This window comes from Vulpes vulpes, chromosome 12, assembly GCF_048418805.1.
Source record: "Vulpes vulpes isolate BD-2025 chromosome 12, VulVul3, whole genome shotgun sequence".
Lineage (NCBI taxonomy): Eukaryota > Metazoa > Chordata > Mammalia > Carnivora > Canidae > Vulpes > Vulpes vulpes.
In genome coordinates this window covers 164,862,529-164,886,949 of record NC_132791.1, presented here as the reverse complement: position 1 = coordinate 164,886,949, position 24,421 = coordinate 164,862,529, and the positions used below count along the sequence as shown (strand labels likewise).

General features: G+C 40.4%; 1 protein-coding gene across 17 annotated transcripts in view; it reads right to left on the bottom strand.

Moving 5' to 3' along the window:
- Window positions 1–24,421, bottom strand: part of KIF1B (kinesin family member 1B) — a 147,973-nt gene that overhangs the window by 29,189 nt on the left and 94,363 nt on the right. For 12 of the 17 annotated variants that reach the window (XM_072731261.1, XM_072731271.1, XM_072731262.1 and 9 more), the window contains 11 exons: window positions 17,734–17,827; window positions 16,567–16,715; window positions 15,229–15,407; window positions 14,579–14,716; window positions 13,158–13,406; window positions 7,643–7,761; window positions 6,387–6,472; window positions 5,940–6,069; window positions 5,599–5,761; window positions 2,309–2,399; window positions 313–431 (listed from right to left, as the gene is read on the bottom strand). In XM_072731261.1, the coding sequence (XP_072587362.1) occupies window positions 313–431; window positions 2,309–2,399; window positions 5,599–5,761; window positions 5,940–6,069; window positions 6,387–6,472; window positions 7,643–7,761; window positions 13,158–13,406; window positions 14,579–14,716; window positions 15,229–15,407; window positions 16,567–16,715; window positions 17,734–17,827 (1,517 nt within the window). The remainder of the gene's footprint in view (window positions 1–312; window positions 432–2,308; window positions 2,400–5,598; window positions 5,762–5,939; window positions 6,070–6,386; window positions 6,473–7,642; window positions 7,762–13,157; window positions 13,407–14,578; window positions 14,717–15,228; window positions 15,408–16,566; window positions 16,716–17,733; window positions 17,828–24,421) is intronic. The other 5 variants (XM_072731276.1, XM_072731274.1, XM_072731273.1 and 2 more) reach the window with 1 other exon arrangement.

Here is a 24,421-nt window from a genome sequence, read left to right as displayed (position 1 = left end):
CCTCATGTTACACCACCTCACTTTCTATCCTTTTTTTTTTTTTCTCCCCTCACTTTCTATCCTATTCAAAGTCTCTTCCTACAAAAGAGATGGTACTTCAGGTCAGCTAGGCAAAATTCAATGTGCTCTACCTATAATTAGTGTTTCAGTGGCTTAGAAAAAAGGTGGTGATGTTTCTAAGAGGAAACATCAGGTAACATGGAAAATTGTTCTTTAGTTATCTGAATCCCTTAAAAGATTTTTTCCTTCCTGGCAAGTGGCAATAACAGTAATAACAAGATCAACAAGAATCTTTGCTTATCTGGTCCAAACCTGTTAAGCTCCTGTCCTTGCAGATGAAGTGGGTGCTGCTGATAATGCCCAAAGACTTCAAATACTATCGGCTTGGTTTTGATATAGTCCACAAATGATTCAGTGACCTCCACTGCAATCTAGTAAGGAATAAAGCCAAGCTAGATTATGGACAGATTTATTATAACACACGTTTGCTACAATCAGAGTTTTAGCACTTTTGAGCATCTAGTATGTGCTGGGTATCTGACTCTGCAGGCCTCCCATACCAAGACAGGGGTTCCTCCCTGGTTTTCATTCTTTTCTCTTTTCTTTTCTTTCTTTTTCTTTTTAAGTAGGTTCCATTGCCTGGAGCCCAACACGGGCTTGAACTCATGACCCTGAGATTAAGACCTGAGCTGAGATCCAGAGTAGAACACTCAACTGACTAAGCTACTCAGGTGTCCCTTCCTGGTTTTCATTCTAGGGCAACTTTACCAAGCTTTAGGCCTTCAAGAGCCTCCATCATCTGCCCTACTTGCTGCTCTTCACACACTTAGTGTTTTGGCACAAACTCACCTGCTGCTCCTCTTGCCTATGCTTCTCTCCATTGTGCCTGAGGTCTGGCCCAGGCTATATATAGCTCTGCCTGGAGGGCCTGCCCCTGTCTCTGTGCCTCTAAGTCATTCCCATACTTCAGGGCTTGCTTTAAATAGTAACAACAGTGAGAAAAACATGACTGTTGACCAGGTACTTGGTATAATATCAAGTCTGACCTACCTTTTCTTATTACACTATATCCATCAGGAAGTTTCCCACTTCCTTTCTCCATCCAACCACCAACCCCCCAAAGAAAAAGTAACTTAAAAGTATCTTTCCGTTAATAGAAATAACCTTCCCTTCTTTCTATTCCCTTTGCATTTAACAAATATCTTTCAAGATCATGTGCTATTGTTGTTTAAATATGTATTTTATTTCCCCTAAGCTCTTTGGGGGCATAATCCCCTGTCATTCATCATCATTCCCCTGCAGTGTCAGACACAGTCCTTGTGCACACTATCCCAATGAATATTTATCAGATATATGCATGCTTATATTCATGCAATTAAAACTAAAAAAGAAAACAGTGTTTTGTGTCTGCTCTCTCATTTTCAGAGTTATCCTTTCTGCTCATACTTTAGAGACTTAAGATGTTTAGCAAGAGAATGAGAGCATTTCACGTCATGGTGAAGATCCTGGACACCAGAGCCACACTGCTCTGGGCTTAAATCCCATCTCTGCCTCTTCCTAGCTCTGGAACTGTACTGAGTGATTTTAAGTACTCTGTGTCTGTTATCTCAGCTGTCATATGGGGGTTATGAGGGTCTATGGCATAAAGGTGAGGATCAAATAAATGAAGACACAAAAAAGGCACTCAGAACAGTGACTGACATAAAATAAGCTCTCAAAGAGTCTTAGCTATTGTGATGAGGATGATGACTTTGAACAGAGTCTGGGTGAGCCTTCCTAGAAGAGATGGAAGGCCTGTTGTCTTACTCCACAAACAAGAGCTATAAGGGGCACTAATGGATTCGTCATAGTATCAACTGCAAGGAAAAGAGACTGAGTCTTAATTTAGCTAAAAAGGGTAATTTAATTTTTTCTACAACTGAGCAATGCAAGTATCTTCTAGTTTAAAGGACAGTATGTTAACTTTAACAAAACTCATATTAAATGCACTTATTTTTCTAGGAAGGAAACACTAAAAACAACTCACTACATTCAAACTAATGGAAGATTTTATTGGCAGCCCAACCCCCACACCACTCATGGGGCCCATTGTAACTAAGAGAAGAAGGCTGGCCACTCAGTCCACAGAGGATTACCTCACCCCTCTAGCCACTCCCTCCATTGTCTATTCTCACCACAAAGCAGCTTGGATAATCCTCCTTCCAGGGCTGAGAAAGCCAAAGGCTGCCCACACAGGACGACTGCCTAACACCAGCCTCTCAGCCCCCAAACCTGCAATGCATTTGGTAAAAACGTCCAAGTCACTTACATTCTGCACATGATAAAAGCCCAGAGGACTTCCTCTGCCGTTGTTTTTGAGTGGTTCAGTGGAGAACGCTTCATCATGGCGATGCAAAAAGCTGAATAAAAAAATAAAACACATGAATTTCGCATTACACAGTTTCAAGATCTGTTTTAAGAACCTGACTTGGAGGCGTGCTTGGGTGGCTCAGTTGGTTAAATATCCAACTCTTGATTTCAGCTCAGGTCATGACCCCAGGGTCATGAAATCAGTGCTGCACTGTGTGTGTGTGGGGGACCTGCCTAAGATTCTTTTTCTCCCTCTGCCCCTTCTGAACCCCCCCCCCCACACCCAAAAAAAATGGAACCTGACTTAGATCCTCTGGAAAGAAGCAGCCTACTTAAGCACAGTCTTTAACTGAGCCAAGTAATTTGTGGTTCCTTGTAATATATATGTTCTATTATCACTCATACAGCCTTTCAGATTTCATTTCAAAAAAACTGAAAGATTAATTGACCCTGACCACTTAGCTACGTGGACACATGTTGCAAGAATATCTCAGAAACCAAGAGTGAATTCAGTAAATTCCTGTTTCTCTGTAGGAACATCTTTTAGTAAGCATAAAAACTATGAAATCATTTTGTGTGGGAGCCAAAAAAAAAAAGAAAGAAAGAAAGAAAAGAAAAGAAAGGATCTGGCAGATTCAAGCTTCCACAAGGTAGTACTAAAGCCTGTGTTTGGTGGTCTTGCCTAGGAGTCTGACGACCTGCAAAGATTAGATTGATTGATTGATTGAATTTTTTTTATAAAGATTTATTTATTCTTGAGAGGCAGAGAGAGAGGCAGAAACACAGGCAGAGGGAGAAGCAGGCTCCATGCAGGAAGCCCGATGTAGGACTTGATCCCGGGTTTCAAGGATCATGCCCTGGGCCAAAGGCAGGCGCTAAATCGCTGCGTCACCTGGGAGTCGCATCAAAGATTAGATTTAAATGTCATCTCTTCCAGGAAGTCTTCCCCAACTCACCCAAACAGTTTTGTTTCCCATAGCACTAGGGACCCATTTTTCTTCAATAGCAATGATTTCATTCTTTGTAATAATGTATTTATATGCCTGTCTCCCTGAAAGACAGCAAGTATCTCCTATAGTGCTCTAGATATAGAAGATCTCCTGAAATATTTGTGAAGCAACAAACTATGTTTATTTATTCTCACAGTGAGTTTTTCTCCCTCCCTATTACTCTGAAATATACAGAAGTAGAGAATTAAAGGATACCGAATCCAAAGATTTACTCCCAAACAGAAATATCCATCAGAAAGTCATCCCACATCCACAAGAAAAAAGGAGGAAAAAGGGAATACTTTGAGGAGGGTAGAGAAACCAGGATTATGAACCATCTTCCAAATCAGTTCACTGAATCTGAGGATAGTAGTGTATTTTGTCCCACATTCCCTAGCCCAGATGCCACATGTTGCTAGCACTGAAGCAGTACATATTACATGTACCTTTTTCTATTTGCTTTCTTCTCACTCTTCTCCTTACCCCTTCTCTCTCCTTCTTGCACTTCTTTTTTTTTTTTTTTTTAATAAAGATTTTATTTATTTATTTGAGAGAGAGAAAGAGCACATGAATAGGAGGGAGGGGTAAAGGGAGAGGGAGAAGCAGGCTCCCTGCTCAGCGGGAGCCTGGGTGGCTCAGCTGATTTAAGTGGCTGCCTTTAGCTCAGGTCAGGATCTCAGGGTCCTGGGATTGAGCCCTACATGCATCGGGCTCCAGTGGGGGGATCTGCTTCTCCCCCTGCCTCTGCAACCGCCCACGCCCCCCCCCCCCCCCCAGCTTGTGTGTTGGTGCACGCTCTCTCTCTGAAAAAATAAATTAATAAAATCTTTTTTTTTTTTTTTTAAGATTTTATTTCTTCATGAGAATACACAGAGAGAGGGATCCTTGGGTGGCTCAGCGGTTAAGCACCTGCCTTCAGCCCAGGGCGTGACCCTGGATCCCCGGATCGAGTCCCACATCAGGCTCCCTGTATGGAGCCTGCCTCTCCCTCTGCTGTGTCTGTGCCTTTCTCTCTCTCTGTGTCTCTCACGAATAAATAAAATCTTAAAAAAAAAAAAAAAAAAAAAAAAAAAAGAGAATACACAGAGAGGAGAGAGAGAGAGAGAGAGAGAGACAGAGACAGAGACGGGGAGAAGCAGGCTCCATGCAGGGAGCCCGACGAGGGACTCGATCCTGGGTCTCTAGGATCACGCCCCGGGCTGAAGGCAGCGCTAATCCGCTGAGCCACCCGGGCTGCCCCAAATTAATAAAATCTTTAAAAAACATATTTCAGTTGCCTAACTAGTATACTAATGAAAGCTCAAAGCAACTGAATCATCTAGCCAACTCCATCCCATGTTAATTTAGGGCTGCTAGTGAAAACACTCTTAATGGGCAAAATCAACACTGGATAGATAATACTTACAACAACAACAACAACAACTGTGAGTTATAGCAAATGATATTAGTGACTTACTGTGCAGTAATCACATTTGATTTGGGACTTGGCTATAATCTCCATAAAGGCAGTGCTTTGTCAAATGCATTAGGACCCCTAGGAAGGCCGAGGCAGATTCTGAGGGAGAGGGCTAACAGAACTCCAGAGCAGCAACCTGGTGGCCCCCTGGGGCCAACTGTGGACTTTAGGAATGGGGTGAATGAGACACCACTCTCTTATACTGTGGCCTTTCACAAGTATTGAAAAGATACACTGATGTTTGAAGGTGTTGATGAAGTGTTTTCCAAGGATAGGGTCATAAGAAGAAAAACTCTAGGGTTCCAGAGGGTTATAGTATAGAAAGAGCTTGTAAGTGGATAAGGAACGAAACCTGTCACATCTTCTTTACATAACTATTCTTCAGTTGATGTGCAATTTTACTGTCCTTTATATCACACAAGTTTTCTTTTCCCCAAATATTGAACCAGCATAACTGGTGGCTGGACAACTCATGGTCTTCAGACCTGTTTATCAGTAAGATATTTCCCCAGGAAGAGCATTAAACAGACTGACAGGCCGATCTCTATCAGATCCTGTATCTCCAACAGAGGGGCCCAGACCACAGTGGAACCCTCTTAGCAGGCAGGATGCCCGCCCCCCCTCCTCCCCACAGTGAACTCTATTTCACACCATTCTAGGTTTCTGGTTCTGACTCCCTCCTGGCGTGAAAAAAGTGTTTTATTTCAGAAATTGGTAGTTGTTTACCTCTTGAGACTGTTAACCCCTCACATATGTAAAGCACTCCGTGTTGCACAAAGGCAGAGTAAAGGTGCTAAGGCTTACTTGAATTGGCAGAAGATATCGGCGTACTCGGGGAGGATCCCACTGGCCTGCAGCACAGTTACCCGGAAAGTGAAGGCACTGCCCAGTTTCAGGTGGTTGCCGACCTCTTCTGAAAACCCTTCCATGACCATCTTACCATCCAGCAAAGTGCCTGACTTCAAATCTAAGGAGGGCCAAATGAACACACATATGGTTCAAATAATGCACAGATCACCCTTCAGAAAGGAGAGAGAAGGGAATTCTTTTCATTCCTAGTCAATGAAAGCAACTATCTCCCTTGACAGTGCTCATTGTTTGGTCCTCTTTTAAAATGTCCCCATCATGGTAAACTGTCTACGTACCCAAGTCATTCATTCGATTGATTTCCTCTGGAGGAGTGATGACCTCAGAACTCTGACCCTGTCCTTCCACGATCCTCAGCTCCTCCAAGGACAGACCAGAACGAGTCATTGCAACTGATGAAAAGTCATTCTGAAAACAAGGCAGGAGCAGGTGTATGATCAAGTAGCACAACAACGTATTCCCCCCAATCTCCTTAATGTCTATTTGCCCAACAAGTATCAGTGACTGGAAAACTATGTGGATTAAGAACTTCCTGAGATAAGGCAATAAAGTATAAATACCTTTACCTCTGTGATTGTTAAGACACGTCCCATGTTCTACAGAACAAGTCTGTGGTTACCTATCTTTTGTAGTTCTAGGTTCTATTTTCCAGTGAACATCTTCCTTATAAACCTGTCTTCTACCTTTTCCTTCTATGAGTTTTTCTCTTCCTGAAGGCTTCTCACCTGATTAAAGTACTCGTTATCAAAAGATATTTTAGCTGTTCCCGATTGTCGAATTCCAGAGCCATAATCAGGAGCTTCTTCATCCGCTAAGTAGAAAAACAACAAGAAGGAAGGATCAAATGAAACTACATTAAGAGCCAGAGAATGGCTCTTGCTGGATTAGAAAATAAACAGGAAAGTGGCAGAGTCTTTGAGTTTGAGGACTTTAATAAGACGAGATGCTAAAGAACAATCTTTTGTGTATGAAAGAAAGAAAAAAAGCTGGAAGCAGTAGAGTTACAGAAGCTGCTTCCAACTCTGTTTAAGTAAATTTACTAACCTGCTTAGTTAGCTTAATGAGACTAATTAACAAAGAATCAGTTTTATTCTTGATATTTTTCAAATGTCATGCATGCCTAGAAACACTGATCCTTCACTTGGCAAGATGATGTTCAATACCACCCAAGAAATATTTGAAGGTATTATTAGACTGTACTTGCAGAAACTTTCATAAACTCAACCCTGGTGACTGTGCCACAGAGTTTCACAGAGAAAAGCTGAAAGGTCACTCCACACCCCATAGCATTTGTAAATTAAAAGAGAAAATTCATAGGAAATGGCCACATTCTTTCCTCAGAATGTAGGCTGAATCATGGAGAAGTATAAAATATCAGAATCTTGATCCATTCACAGCAAAATAATCAAAGGACAGAAATGTCTGGTACAAGTACTGGGAGAGAAGATTAAGCAAGAAAAAGTCTGGAAAATCCTTTGTTACTTCCTTTTTTTTTTTTCTTTGTTACTTCTTGAAGCAGTTTTATAAATGACTTTTATAAAGTTAATCCAAGAGTTTTTCCTTTTTTTTTTTTTTAAGATTTTATTTATTTATTCATGAGAGACACAGAGAGAGAGAAGGAAGCAGAGACACAGGCAGAGGGAGAAGCAGGCTCCATGCAGGGAGCCTAACGTGGGACTTGATCCCCGGTCTCCAGGATCACACTCTGGGCTGCAGGCAGCGCTAAACTGCTGCGCCACCAGGGCTGCCTGAGTTTTTCCTTATGTTAAAGGAAATCCCTTCATCCCATTACTGTCAAATAGCTGTGGCCCAGACTAAACAACCTATTTATGATACTGGAGAATAATTAAAAGGAAGCAATAAAAGCTTTCTCTAAGACAGACAAGGAATCATGCAACTGAAGTGTGGCCCATATAGAACTGGCCTGCTTTGTCTATGGGCAAAGACTCTGCAGCTCTCACCCCAGAAGATGGTCACCTACCTGCAATGGCCTGCACAGCCACACGCAGAAATCCCCGCACTTCACCTTTCTCACTGACAATGGCCACCCTATGAATCAGGGGCACAGGATACAGCAGGTTGCTCAGGTAAACAAATGCCCTAGAGACAGAAACCAGGAGACAAACATCTGAGCACCCCGCAGACAAAAAAAGATGGGTTTTCAGATTTACCAAGAATATCTTCAAGACTTCTGGGCCCTGTTTTAAGGTCACCTTTCTGTTCTGTACTACCAGACTGCCTCCCATTGGCTTTTTCAGCACAGATAATACAGAAAGAAATGCAAATGCTTAGTAAAGCAGTTGACAAAGACCAACTTATACCAAACTACTCCCTATAAAAATGACTAGTTAAAAAGACTAGTGTAGGTAGAAGAGTAACAGTTGGAAGTAGACTTTCAAGATTACTGCCCTATGGATCCTGCTAGGGGTACAGAAAAGGGAATCCATTGAAGAGCTTAACCTTTTAACATAAGGAATTATAAAGGTGTTTTGTTTTGTTTCTCCCAAGAGGTAAAACAGAAGTCAGGAGACAAAAAGAGGCAGGGAAATGTGACTGAAATACAGTTAGTAATTTTAAAATAGATTCCAAATCACAGCATTATGGAAATGCTCCAGGAAATAACTATTGTTTTCAGGCAGGTGGCTGACACACTTGAACGGAGAAGCTTCACAGCCAGAAGTTTCTGAGTTCTGAGTAACAAGCTTCTAGGAGACTCTGGTTGGACCCTGAGGCAAATGTCCAGGGAGAAGACAGCTCATCCCTTGAACTGCTTTTGCTCCTGGAGTCCTAAACGTAACTCAGAAATGGAAACACAAAAGGGAAGTTACAGACCTATCATCTATTTCAAACAGGATAGCAGAGTCCCATCACGTTTGTACTCTTTTTATTTTGTAGCCTTTTTTTTTTTTTTTGAAAACAATAAAAATGCAATCACAAAGCTGAGATGTGTTCATTTCAGTTAGTGGATATGATACAGAATCTAGTTCCTACTGTTACTCCTGTCTTCCCACTGGGTATATGCTGATCTTTGAACAAAAGGCAAGACAAAGAGTAAACATTTGCACCAAGAAATCAAACATAACTGAACGTGACACATATACTTGTCTGCTTCTTTTCCCGCTTGAATCTACATTGAAACAAAGAGAAATGGAAGATGGGTGGATTTGTGGGATTTCAACTCAAAGTAATGAAAAAAAATACTGAAAATAGACAAAATACACCGCAGAAAAACACATGTTAATAAAACTTTAAGAGCATAAATGAAATGTGAATGAAAAGTGTAACAAAAAAAAAAAAAAAAACTGTAAGTAAAACACTGAATCAGATCAAATGAAGTCTACTTCCCTTTCAGTCTGCTCCAAAGGTGGGGAAGGAAATGCTAAAAAACGGGAGGATTAAAGCTTTGTTGTATAAAAATTTAAAAATGAAAAGTATTTTAAGAAGGACTGCAAACAAGACTCAAATATAAGCTACTGTGAAAGACTTTAAATAAAGACTAAGAATTTGGCATACACTACCTAATGGATTGCTTTGCTTCCAAAGTCAGCATCATACAGACTACCTTTGTCTTTTAATGGCATTCCAACCTCACTTGCTCACTTTCAATGCCCCTTGCCATTACAGAGTCACCACACATACTTGTCCTTTGCCTGGAGTCCTCTCTGAACTCAGCCTTTGGTTTCACATCTTATGTAGATCTTATTCTGAACACCACTCTTAGGACAGGTTCCCCCAGTATTAAGGGATCTCAGTAACACACATGATTCTATCACTGCTATGATTAACATTTACTTATGTCATTGTTTAATTTGTCTGTCTCACCCACCAGACTGTAAACCTGTGAGACCAGGAATCATGTCTGATTTTGCTTGCCACCCTCTACAGAGGATCTGGTTATATTTATTAAGTACGCTCAACATTTAATCGATATGACTAAACAGCTATGTACATACATGAATAGAAAATGCTATTTGTCCTCTATCTTTAAGTAGAAGTGGAACATTTTCCAGAAAAATGGGTTACACCAGAGGTAGAGAAGCAAAGCCATCCAACTTATATACTAGGTTGATTTTTCTAAGCTAACCTCAAGATGGCTATTAACTATATATAGAACATGTTTAGGTTCCTAACTATACTTAATTGGTACAGTTGTTTTTAGACTTACACCAGGAACTCCTGTTTTTAATTTTCAAAAATCTTCCCACTTAAAGGCACTGCATATCATGTTCACACATGCATTACAACAAAGTACTGTTTGATCACATATTAAAGACAAGAATCACCCTTCTACCTATGGCAATGGCTCTTCCAAAGGTGAAAGAACAGAAAGTATTCTTGTGTATTTCCCTTTTTGGAAAAGAGACTTCTGTAATTCTACAGCAGTGGCAGGGTCACTGGCACGGTAGCTACACAACTGAACAAGTACTAAACAGCTCTCCCTGTCCTATTTTCAGAAGACAGTCCTTAGCCCAAAGTCAATGTTGTAGATGTTCTCCTCTGAAGCTTTTTAAGCTGGAATTTTTATAAATACTCTGCATTCTTGAGAGTCCTTATACTTTGACCTAGCAGACTGAAGGAGAACAGGGATGAGAGAGGGGAAGATGTAAAGGGTATATTAGCATAAGTTCTGTGAAGTTACATCAAAAAGGGAAACAAATTTTGTCAACATAAAGATAAGACAGATTAGCATAATTATGGTTCTAGTTACAGAAAACAATGTCAGTTCAGACTTCAGTATCAGGATAACCATCTTTTGCCCCCTTTGATCCCAGAAGACTAGCTTAAACATTTTACATTTAATCCCAAATTATGATGGATGGTTCATAACATCCCAGCATGCCATAAGAGAACAGCTAAAGGGACAAGCTCTTTTCATTTTCATACAAAAATTCACCAGAGGCAGCCAAAGCCAAGAAACAAAACCTACAAATGGAATTTCACAAGAAACTAGAAAATTTTACAAGTGAATTATATTTGCATATGAGCCAATATGGGAAATCCAATCCTGTGAAAATCACAAAAACAGGAAAGAAGTTACTTCTTTTGCAGTTACCACTCAATTTTGATTGCAGATGAGAAATGTAGATAAGAGTGAAAGTAAAGAGCTATCTTTCACTTTATGGATGGCCATGATTTCACCTCCTCCACTAACCTCTTCCTCGAAAAGTAAAGTTAGTTTTAGAACCTGGGAAGCCAAACACATGCAAATTACTTGAAAATCAAGGCAGAGCTGATTGCTTTATACCTACACTTAAATCTGATTTGATTAAGATGAAAAAAATATAGAGAAAATAATGCATATATTTTAAGCCAGTGAATATCCATATTAAGCGGGATTCTGACTTGAGTTCTCCATACAAGTGACTCAAAATACAAATACTTTGGAGCAAAACTCTTAACTAGGATATTCACTTTGCTAGTGTGGATGACAGAATCTGAAAGATAAAAAAGATCTTTAAGGCTCTTTGTTTTCCTACCTAACTCCTCATTTATACTTGAGAACCCAAGAGGCCTCAGTTTAAGTTAAGCCTACCTTACACCTCAGACTTCTCTTAGCGTCAGTATTCTTCCCTACGTGCCATGTAAGAGGCAGCTACATATTTCTTTCTGTGTGAGATGAGCGGCAAAAGAGTGGCATCAGAAGCTGCACAACTGGCACCAGGATCAAGCAGTTTATGAATAGAAACTTGGTTCTAATTTCCAATCCTTTTAGAACACACACAGCTATAAAAGTTTTAAAAAGCACCATGGTCCTATTATTTGTACAAAGAACTCCTTTTCTTGGTTTTAATACAAATCAGCTTCTCCAAAATTCTAAGCATCTATTCCTGGCAATACACCAGTAGAAAATAATATTCATGGCTACATAATCCCTTAATGTTTATTCATGGAAAAACTGAATAGATGCCCCTCCACTATCATAAAATCCTGAGACTGTCTAATATTAAATTACTCATGACCCATGATCATAATTGAGGCTTTCATGTCTACCAGAAAACTTGTCTTTCTCTCCTTCCACAATAGCGATCGTATGCTACAGTAGTTAGTCCTTGCCAGGTGACCAACATCACACTACAAGCCCAGTTCTAGAATCTTACCTCCCTACTGAGTCTGGACACTTGCTGCACTTCAATTTTTAGAGAACTGGTGCTTATCCATTTAACACTGGCATAGTTCCTTATTTTTAAAGGACTTAGCAGTATGTGGTTCAAATGCACTGTTTAAAGAATAAATTGCATACCTTAAAACCTGGACATACTTTTTGTTAATTCAGTGAGTGCTGCACTGTTGAATTTGTAATAAAATTACTTCAGCATGAAGACTGGGTGCAGACAAAGACTCCAGTATGAGGAGCATGTGCGTGAGAGCTCTGCATCACTGACAGATGGGGTCAGAGACAAGGCCTCAGTTTGGAAAACCAAACTTAACACAAAGCAGTTTCATGTAGTGCTGAACAAATATCCATTGTTGATGGTGTCAATAGATAATTTCATGAGATTCATCGTTATAAAACCTATAGGTAAAATTCAGGCAGAAGCCAAAGATCTACAGATAGGCTCAGTGAAATTGGCCAAAGAAAGGCATCCATTCCAGACAAAAGCAAACTTCATGTTCCTGATTCTTTTCTTGACTCAAAGTAAACAAAAAATAAACCTAACACTACTCCTTTATATTTACTTATTAAGATTTTATTTTTAAGAAATCTCTATACCCAAGGTGGGGCTCAAATTCATAACCCCAAGATCAAGTCACATACTCAACCAACCCAGCCAACCAAAAGCCAACCAGGAGCCAACCCAGAGCCCCTGTTTTAGATTTTATTTTTTATTTTTATTTTTTTAAAGATTTTATTTATTTATTCATGAAAGACACACACAGAGAGAGGCAGAGACACAGGCAGAGGGAGAAGCAGGCTCCACGCAGGGAGCCTGACGTGGGACTCGATCCTGGGGCTCAAGGATCACGCCCTGGGCTGAAGGCGGCACTAAACCGCTGAGCCACCGGGGCTGCCCTAGATTTTATTTTTAAGTAACCTAACACTACTCCTGATCCCACTTTTGTCCTCTTGATTCCTGCTCGTGTTGCAAATCTTTTAGTCTAACCTTGGCCTTGCTCTGCTCTCCTTCTCATGTCATCCCCATATGCTTTTTCACTCACATTCCTACAAAAGGAAGCATCAGAACATAGTAACATTCTCTGATCTTGTAATATTAGACTCTTAGCTTTAATTACTTTCTCCTCTGGGGTTTTCTCCTTCAGAAGGAAATTACTGGGCACTTTAAGACAAGGGGTACTATTCCATGTAGAGCCTTCACACATTGCCATATGCTGTACCAGATTGAATACCTCACAAACACTGCCTAAGAGCTCTCCCTCGCCCAATCAGCATGGCGCAAATTGAATCTGCTAAGGAAAGATCATCCAAAATTGCACAAGGAGCCTCTTTAAAGCAAGAGCTGGTCCCTTTTCGCCCTTCTCACAATAACCTCACCAACCTTCCCACTAAAATGAACCATGGGGATCGGTCGTAAAACGGGTCATGCCCGTCACTGAAGAGATCTGATCCCTCCTCCGTCCCTGCGTCAGAGCCGGTGTCATCCACGAATGCCTCATCATCAAAATCCTCCATTTCATCTTGCTGCTCGTCAGCCAGCTCAGTGATGTCGGAATCGGCCGTGGAAAAAGTGGGGGAGGGTGTGCGGTCAGCAAGGCGCTCATTGACACAGCCGTGGAAAATGGGGGAGCTAGACACCAGGGAAGACGCCAAGGGACACAGCCAAGGAGAGAGGAATAGTCGGTTAAACAGGAAGCTACAGGTGTCAACAGGACAGAACCCACTGGGGAATCAACACAATAAAAGCAAGTGGAAAAGCAAAAGGATAAAATAAGCATAAATCATCTGGTTCAGGGGAAAGGGAACAAGGACTGGTCCTTAGAATAAGAAAAGCAAAAGAAATACATGAGTAGAAGATCCCAGGTAAATAGTGTGTCGTAAAAATGTTTATATTTTCCAAAACACACAAGAGATCAGCAGGCAGGCCTCAAAGGAGCCACCCAACACTTGATGAAATAAAAAGTTGAGATGTTTATTCCAATTCCATGTCATTTTGGAGCAGAAAACAAAATGGATAGAATAGTGTATGCCAGAGCAAATATATGCCTTGTGTGGGTAAGATGTGTTTGGCCAATTCAACTTTTTACAAACCTTCTACTATCAGAGTGGAATGGATAGGATTTAACTTCTTTTCTACAACATACTATGACTTCAGCTCTTCATTTATACCTAGTTCCTTTAAAACTGTCAGAAAATTTTTGTTATGGAAAAACAATTCAAATTCCGAAATCATAAAGCTAAAAACTTCAATCTCTATGCTTTTTAAATTTTAACCTGTAAGAACCTGGACTCAGTATGGATTCACAGGGGCACTACTTGTTTTCATTACATGTTGAAATTTATGTATACACGAAAGAGGCTCAAGCGGATGACCAAGGTCTGCAGCTGGCTCACCTGTGGTAATGACTAACATGAGATAAACTGCCTTTAAAAAAAAAAAAAAAAGCAAGGACAGGTCGGATCAAGGAGAGGTTGCAGGCTGGTAAGCTGTAAGTCATACTATGATTTTAAACCGTGCAGGACAGAGATACAGGTTTTCTTTTTCTTTTAAATCTATCGTGTTCAACTGTACGTGGTAGGGAAGACTGTCAATTACTCTGGTTGAAAGATGAGACTTCAGTACACACACTGAATAAAACGAAGGGAAGTATATCCAGCGACACAGTGGCTCTGCTAGAGTGGGTAAGATTACACACAGAGCATTTCTGCACATATTTTCTTTTAACTTTCTGTAATATCTGCTGAGGTTTTAAACAAAATCATTCACTATTTAAAAAGAAGACTGATGAAATCATCACGTACCTTCCTACCAGTTTGAACCAATGGAACCGATCATAAAATGGATCACTGCCAGTCACAGTGGCTTCACCATCATCTTGGGCACCAGAGGCCATCTCACCTGCCCTGTCATACATCTCTCGCATCAAATCCAGCCTCTGCCTAAATAAACATAAAGTGCACTGGGTTAATATTATGAAAATGCATTAAAATTTCACTTTGGAAGTATCTTCCATGCAAGATTTAAAAAAAAAAAAAAGGGGGGGCTGCTCCCATGATTTAAGGAATATTAAAAAAAGATGAAGGCCAAAAGTACAGAAACTCAAAAGATGTCTGAGTGTAGAGACAAGCCACCAAAAGTAAAAAACGGCCCCCTAACCTCTACTGAATCATAAGAGAACATGGTTCAATGGTATATGATGTCTCAAATACACTGAAATGGTGGAAAATATCTCACCATGTTAAAGGCAAAAGAAACCTGATCATCAGATCCAGAACAGAAAAGATAAATAATTACTAGATCTGTAATATTACTGGTGAGCAACAGTATTTAGCACCATAGAAAAGGAAGCAGTAGTGCCATCATACAGTGGAGAGTTTGAAGGAGCCCACATGAGCAATTCATTATTATTTCCTAAATAAGATAACTGGCTTTATGAGGAATGTTTTCATACTTGAGTTTCTCCAAAGACCAATAATGTGTCGCTCCGTTCTTCAGATCCTGGACTTCTACTGCCACTACAGTGCGAGGGAAAGGCCTGTCTTCACGAGTTTTTTCCATCTCAGTGGGAAGTAATTCCGGAGGCAAAGGGGAGTACAACGTGTCCGTCAGCAGAACAAATTGAAACTGCACCTGTGTGGAAAGAAGAAACCATCCTTTATGTTTTCAGCAAGTCAGCTTCAGAAATGAGGTGATATAATCATGCCCCATGGAAAAGAGGCCAAATGTGTACTATGTGCTCAACCAGCAGCCTGTGATTAACTGGGGAAAAAATGGACACTTGTATATTATTTGTAGAGAATAATCCTAATTTCAAATTAAGCTATTTACAGAACTTGTTTTTCTAGCCTGGCACAGTGTTTTTACACAAACTAAAATCTCAGTACATATATTTTGATTGACTGAATTTACACAAGAGAACAAGAGTTGGACCCACGAGGACATCTCTAATCTCTTGCTGAGTGGGGGGTGGAAATGTCACAGTTGGCCTTTCATCCTAAATTCAAAGATCACAAGTGCTACTCTTAAAAGTGTCTACAATACATGGTAAGTACTTTGGGTGTACCATGTCATTTATTTCTTGCTACCACTCTATATTTTCACCTACAGACCCTTAAGTAAATGCTGGGTACAGCACCAAGAAGACAAGACATATTTCAAGAGAGGGGTAAGTAATTACAAAATGAAATGGGTTGCCAAGCCTGAATGAAGAAGATACCTTATCCCTATTTTACAGAGCTAGGATACAGCCCTGGGGGAAGAAAACGAATCTCTCCAAGGCTGAGCAGTCTGTGCCCTTTCCTGCATGTGATACTGCACACCCCCTGTCATCCTCGTAGCCCCCAGACCATCCACCAGTAGGACATATAGAAGAATGAATCTAAGACATGGTGTGATGTTCTGGTAATGAGAAAAATCAGTAACATTTATGGCTTTTTACCAAGTCCACGAGCTATTTCAGTTCTTTACACCTACTCCCTCTTTCATGCCTCACAGAACCCCAGGTGGCCCATTCCCCACTGCCAAGCCCATTTTACAGATGAGGGAATGCAGGCACAGGGCTATAAGGGCCAACACATAGAGGAGTGCTGCAACTGGAGCCCGGCTGGCTGAGTGCAGAGGGCTTATCCACTACACACACCTGTCTCTCAGATCCTAGAAGAGCAAAGGCACTTAGGACCTATAGATGCAAATGTAATGGTAGAAAACTAAAAGAAAATTGAAATTTTTAGAAACCCAAGAGTAGCATTCTCCTATTAATCAGATGACCCAGGCCTCCCACCCTCCATACCTTCTTCTTCAGTTCCACACTGATTGCGTTGGCCTCTTTCAGGTAAACAGCATTGCCCCAGAGTAAGTCCCTTAATGAAGTAAACTGGTGAGACTTCCATTTCCGGAAGGCCCAATGGGCCAGTTCAAATTCATGTTGTGTCCAAGGAGCTGAAAGAGTAAACGAGTGTAACAAAGGCTGATCTCATAACTATAAGGAAATTACATCTCTCTTCTACCTCATCTCTCTTAACAAGTTAAAGTATTTTCCCGTATTTCTCCATTCAGCTGCTTTTTGTTTTCTGCCTTTCAGTAAAGCTGACTAAATTCTGTTGATGTTATGAAGGTAGTATCTATAGTTCAGAAAACCTAAAAAAATCCTGTTTAAAACAGTACATGAAAGGAATAGACTTCTTTACCTTTTTAAAAAACATGTATCTCATACATAGCTTAAAGAAAAAGTCTCTGATATATTGTACAACTTCATATATATCGATTTCTCTTACTAGTACAAGAAACAAAAAGGTCATATTTTACTTTGATATTGAAAAATAAAGAATCTAGTACATAAATCAGAGTTTCTCCAAAGTTAATTTGAAGCCTTGAGATTACTGGGAGGTTGTGTGGAAAAACGAAATGGTCATACTGTATTATAATGCACTAACAATTAAAGCCCTGATTCAGCTAAGAAATTCTGAGAAACTCGTAATAGGCAGGCATGACTACGCAATTATGATGAGAAATCTGCCACAAATGGCTTTAGTGTACATTAATATATTCCAAAGTCCTCTCTGGAAATTCCTGGGCATAAACCATAAGTTAGCAAATAAAAGAGATTATCTTTAAAGATCAATCTCTACATTTATCTGCAACAGATACATGAACTTCATGTGTACAGTAATTTGAGGCAGTATATGCAAACTGCCCAAAATATTTCTATGGAGATTGAGTTCCATAGAAAGTCCTGTGTTCTAAGGAACCCAATCAGCTCCACTCCCACCTCAGAGAGCACAGTCTGTATTCTCCGCACTGAGAATCTTTGGAATCAGCTTTAAACTGGCTTGGTGAAATCTCAATAAATGGAAGGGTCACACACAATCAACTCCAGCTTTGATCACGGGTAAAGGGTTAATCTGATAGTACAGATCCAAAAGTTATCCAGAGGAAAGTTTCCATCTCTGGATTTCACCTTCTTCCTCCTCTTCCTCCTCTTCTGTGGTCTCTGCAGCGAGGGAGCGGGTCTCGACCTGCTTCTGTAAGGCCTGCAGCTTACTCTCGTAGTCCTGGGCAAGAAGAGAGGAGAGGACATGTAGGAGAGGGAGGGGTGGATGCAGGAGAAGAGTGAGAGCAGTGTCAAGGAAAGCAGATAAAGCAATAGGTGGAGGAAAAGATGGAAGCAGAAAACCACAGAAAAACAGAGAAATACTTAGGAAAAGCCCCCAAAGCACACGAAATAGTCTGTAAGGGGTAAATGCTGAAGCAAGCTAACTGCAGTCTCTCTCTGCTCTCTCAGATTCCAGAGTTCTTTATCTGGGGTTGATGTCCACACAGAGGGGGACTTTGAGGAGCCAAACATGTGCATCTCTTAAACTTATTTATTTGTGATATTTAAGGAGTACCTTCACACCTCAAGGAATTCCAGAAAAAAAAACAACACTGGAAAATTCACCAGTGTCACCAACAGTTCTGCTTCTCCAGCTATCTGGACAGGAACTGTGGATTCTGAAGCTCTCTGTGGATAAACTATTGCTATCTTTGCAGAATGCAGGATGCAGCCTTCAGGTAACCAAAAGATCACAGGGCTAGTAGGGCCAAAATAATCTACAGATTGTATTTATTCAAGAAATATATTTTAAAATACACTATTATAATACAAAATGTATTATTAAAATACAAATAAAAAAATACAAATCAGATGGACCCTTCATTTCTCCATCTAACTCACTGCACACATTCTCAGTAAGGTTGGTATCACCTTGAGGAGGGCAAAAAAATGTATATACAGTAAGTAAACAGATATGTATTTGAGGTATTAAAATTTCATGATGGGGAAAGATTAAGAAAAAAATGTCAAAAATGGTTCCTTGGAGTGTTAATTTTAAAAAGTTTGTTATTTGAAAATAAATCAAGTAAAGAACAGAGAACTTTACATAATAAAATACCAAATCATAGTATAAGTATAGTATTTTAAGATATACTGCTTGAGTTTCCTGCTTCCTTGGAGTGACCCAATTATAGGCTTCTGTGAGACAGAGGGTTCAGGTATGGCCATGTACTGTTTTCAGAGCTCTCCTCAGGTCATAAGTGAAATATTCTTTTTATTACAAAGGACCACCGAAAGCCTTCTAACAAACTCTATTATGAAAGGAGCTCCCAATGGCAATGTTAAGAAGGATGCAAATATTCTCAAGGCTCATCATTTATCAGAGTCTCACAAAGGAAGCTTTCTCGCTTTAGTGGAGCTGGCAGTGACCGGGAGCCAACAACACAGCCCTTTTTTTTTTTTTTAAGATTTTATTTATTTATTCATGAGAGACACAGAGAGAGGCAGAGACATAGGAAGAGGGAGAAGCAAGCTCTCTGCAGGGAGCCTGATGTGGGGCTTGATCCTAGGACCCCGGGATCACGACCTGAGCCAAAGACAGATGCTCAACCACTGAGCCACGCAGGTGCCCCACAACAGTTTTATTACATATTGAAACACACTTTTTAGGAGACTATGTACTGTGACCAAAAATAAAAAATAAAAAATAAACTTGCAGGTACAAGTTTTGCTCCTGCCACCTGCTCTTACTAGTCTCATAATTCTGCAAAAGTTAAATCCTCACTACACTTCCATTTTTGACATCTTTAAAATGAACATTTTATTTAAGTATCTGACCCAAAGAAGGACCAAACGATGAACCACCTAAAAATGCATGTGAAAGTCTTCTTGGTAACACACAGTATTAAAATGACAGGCTGTGTTTATAAAGTTTATTTTCTGGGGCACTTGGGTGGCTCAGTCAGTTAAACATCTGACTTTGGTTCAGGTCATGATCTCTGGGTCCGGAGATTGAGCCCTGAGTTTGGGCTCCACACTCAGCAGGGAGTCTGCTTGTCCCTCTCCCTCTCTCACTGCCCCTCCATTCATGCTCTCATGCGCTCCTCTTTCTCAAATAAATAATTTAAAAATTTTAAAAATAAAGTAAATAAAAATAAAAAGTTTATTTTCTAAGTATACCCAGCACCCAGATCTTTTCTAAATACTATTATTTCCCACTAAAAAAGAGCCAGGACTCCTTGGGAAAACTGATTCTAGGTCTAAAGCAAGGAAAGGACAAGGTGAGCTCAGAATATCTTGTGCCAGGAAGCACAGAAGTGCTCACTCACTCACTGATGGGGCCATTTCCAAAGGACACAGAATCCCAGTGGCTGGTATATAAGAATAATAACAGAAACACAATATAGCACATTGGGTATTAAAAGGAACCCAGGAGTCCACAGTGCTACTACTAGTAAGGGGAAAAAAGGAGAAAGTCTTCTTTGCCCCCCCCCTCAAAAAAGCCAGCTAATAAATAAATGCAAAGGAATGACAGAAAAACAAAACACTGTAGCTCCAGATGTAGTGACTGAATCAGGCAAGAAACGACGTAGTGAAGGGTGAGTAGAGAACAGAATAGTCACCCTAGATACCTATTAATAAAACAGAGAAAGAGTTGGAAATGTCATATTAAATTTATTAAACTTTAACATTACAAATAGTAGGACAACTGGACATTTTGTCTGTCAATGTGACGCAAGGGAAGTATACAATACAACATCACCTTGACAGCTTTCTTATCAAACATGCTTAACCTAAATCTAATCTTGAGGAAATAAACAAATCAAAATGTAGCCTATTCAAAAATATCAACGTAATGGAAGAAAAAAGAAACATCAAATGAAATATACAAACTTCACTTGGATCTGGGATTAAAATACACACACGCTTCTAACAATTATATTTTTTAGACTAGGAAAATTTGAAAATGGACAGTTTATTATATAATACTGACTCAGTACTAAATTTCTCAGATAGGTTAACATTAATAAGAGAATATCTTTGATTTTAGGAGACACAGCAGTATTTAGGGGTAAACTGCATGACGCCTGCAATTTATTTTCAAATGATTCAGAAAAAATACATAAATATGGGTATATGAAAGTTCACTATACTATCTTCTCAGCTTCTTGGTATGTTTGAAATATTTCATTTTTTAAAAGATTTTATTTATTTATGAGAGTCACAGAGAGAGAGGCAGAGACATAGGCAGAGGGAGAAGTAGGCTCCTCAAGGGGAGCAAGATGTGGGACTCGATCCCAGGTCCCTGGGATCATGCCCTGAACCGAAGGTAGACATTCAACCAGTGAGCCGTCTAGGCGTCCCTGTTTGAAATATTTCAAAATAAAAGGCTGGGGCAGGGGTACTTTTCCCCCCTTAGAAAACCTATATATTCTTTGGTATCTTTTCAGTGAGAAGAGAAAGATGGTTGGTCTACCTAAAAATCCTCAGATGGAAAAAATATTAATATTTTATCTTGAGGATTTTTTGTTTTTTCACTTCCTCCCCAATTTTTTATAATAAAATGCATGTAACATAAAATTTACCACCTGAACCATTCTTTTTTTTTTTTTTTAAGATTTTATTTATTTACTCATGAGAGACACACACACAGAGAGAGAGAGAGAGAGAGAGAGAGAGGCAGAGACACAAGCAGGCTCCATGCAGGGAGCCTGACACGGGACTCGACCCCGGGGTCTCCAGGATCATGCCGTGGGCTGAAGGCAGCACTAAACCCCTGAGCCACCTGGGTTGCCCATGAACCATTTTCAAGTGCACAGTTTAGTGGTATGAAATACATTCACACTGTTGTGCAACCACCACCACCATCCACCTCCAGAACTCTTTCCATCTTGTAAAACAGAAACTCCACTAAACACTTAACTTTCCATTTTCCCTTTCCCCCTCCTCTGGCAACTACCTACCATTCTACTGTCTATGATTTTAAATACTCTAGGTATCCCATGTAAGTGGAATCACGTAATTTTAGTTTTCAGTGACTGGCTTATTCTTGAGGCTTTCTTCAAGAATCAGTTTACAAGCTGGTGAAACTACTGACAAAAATCCTTAGATTTTGACATTTAAGGTATGAGGATGACCTTCCCTAAAGGCTCTAGTTATGCTTTAGAAGCAGTAAAGCTGACATTAAAAGGTTTCCTGTAACAATATGGGCCTAGAATTTTAACTGCATTTAGACTTGGGAAAATTTCTATCTTTGGTTGATAGTCCAAATATCAACACCATAACCTGAACTAGCCCTCCTCTTCCTCAAACCAAGCTATACATGAGCTTCCAATAAGGACATTTTATATGTCATCAGAAAACTCTAAGTATTGGATTTTCCTACAACAAACGGATAAAGAGATTTAAATACTACTGTTCTGTTGATTTTATGGCAGAAACTAGGATAATTATGGGAAGCACACCAAATAATAATATATTTATCAATAGCCTTTTGTGTTTATAAGAAGTCTCAACTGGTGGGGATCCTTGGGTGGCTCAGCAGTTTAACGCCTGCCTTTGGCCCAGGGAATGATCCTGGAGTCCTGGGATCGAGTCCCGCGTTGGGCTCCCGGCATGGAGCCTGCTTCTCCCTCTGCCTGTGTCTCTGCCTCTCTCTCTCTCTATGTCTATCATGAATAAATAAATAAAATCTTAAAAAAAAAAGTCTCAAGTGGTTAGATATATCTCTGTATTTATAAAGGTACTGGGTGTTCCCTCTTCTAGGATGTTCTGTCCTGCCCATCCTTGTTTTTAAGCTTACTTTGTGCCAGGAACTGCTCTTAATGTTTTGTATGGATTATGAATCTTCTCGGGGTGCATGGGTGGCTCCCTCAGTTAAGCATCTACCTTCGCCTCAGGTCATGATCCCAGCACCTGCGCTGGACTCCCTGCTCAGCAGGGGGTCTGCTTCTCCCTCTCCCACTCCCTACTCTCATGCTCTCTCTTGTGCTCTCTCATATAAATAAGTAAAATCTTAAAAAAAAAAATTATCTGAATCTCCCCAAAAACCCTATGCAGATGGTATACTATTGTTAGCCTCAGAAGAAAAAGGCTTAAAGAAATTAAGTAATTTTATAAAAATCAGAGTTGGTAAGCATGGATATGGGATTTGAACTCAGGCAACTGGACTCCAGGGCATGCTCTTTTAATCACTATCACTCCTACCACATGCAGATGCTAGGAGCATAGTGGTCAATGAGACAAAAGTCTCACTGGAGAGGGAAAGAGTGATGATCAATAGTAAACAAATACAAGACACACCATAATTTTAGTAGTAATAAGTGCTATGAAGGAAAATAAAGGTTGGTAGGTATCAGGGCTAACAGGGAGGAGAGAGGAACAAGAGGAACTTTCAGATCAGGTGCTCAGGGAAGGTCTGTCTATAGAGAGGATCTTTAATTAGAGCAGGCATGTTAAGGTCTCTGGGGGGAGTGGTGGCAATGGTGGTAATTCCAACCAAAGTAGAACTAAAGCAAGTACAATGGTTCTGAGAGGGAAAGGAGTCTGGTGTTTGTTTGTTTAAAGATTTTATTTATTTATTCATGAGAGACAGAGAGAGAGAGAGAGAGAGAGAGAGAGAGAGGCAGAGGGAGAAGCAGGTGCCATGCAGGGAGCCCGACGTGGGACTCGATCCCAGGACTCCAGGATCACGCCCTGGGCTGAAGGCAGCGCTAAACCACTGAGCCACCCAGGCTGCCTGAGGCTGGTGTGTTTTAAGGAAAAGCAAGAAAACCTGCATGCATGGAGTAAGGATCGAGAAGGCTCAGAAACATAGTTGCGAAGGAGGCAGACAGGGACTGGGTTATGGATGACCTTTCGGGACATGGTAAGGACTGTGGATTTCATTCTAAGGGAAGCCATCAGGCAGTTTAGAGCTGGGAAGTAATATGGGTCTAATACACGTTTTAAAAACATCACTCTCAAAAAAAAAACAAAAAAAAAAAAACCATCACTCTCTTGGGCAGCCCAGGTGACTCAGCGGTTCAGCGCTGCCTTCAGCCCAGGGCCTGATCCTGGGGACCTGGGATTGAGTCCCACATCAGGCTCCCTGCATGGAGCCTGCTTCTCCCTCTGCCTATGTCTCTGCCTCTCTGTGCGTGTCATGAATAAATAAATTAAATATTTTTTTAAATTTTAAAATAATAAATAAAAACATTACTCTCCATGGAGAAAAGCTTGAGGACAGCAGTCATGATACTGTCAAAGCAGTGCTGAGGGAGATGGTGGTAGGTGGCCCAGGGTGCCAGGAAAGGTGGTGAACAGAGAATGGAGCTGGGGTATGCTTCACAGGTAGAAGAAATACAACATACTGATGATGTGGTCATGGGATGTGAGAAAAAAGAGGGCAATTGTGGATGGCTCTTGGATTTTTGGCCTGAGCTAGCTGCCAGTCAGCTATAAGGTTATCAGGTCATAGTTGTGTATTGGCGTCTTGAGGTCAGGGCAGAGGACTAAGAAAACATCACCAGGTTTGTCACTGTGGAGATCTTTGGTGACTCTGAGAAGAGGGACTTCACTGTGGTGATATGGAACATGAGTCTGACTAGAGTGAGTTCAAGCAAGAATGGGGAAAAGAAACAACGGATGAACAAGAAGAAATAATAGTGGTGGACAAGAGGGAAACATACAGCAAACTCTTTAAGAAGCATTTCTATAAAAAGCAACAGAGAAATGGAATGGTGGCTCTCAGGCAACATAGGAGTGCTTTCCAAGTAGTAAAACAAAGCCATGCTTGAATGGAGGTGTTCAAGAAAAGGGTAAATGTATGGTGAGTTCTTGAGAAGGGGACAGA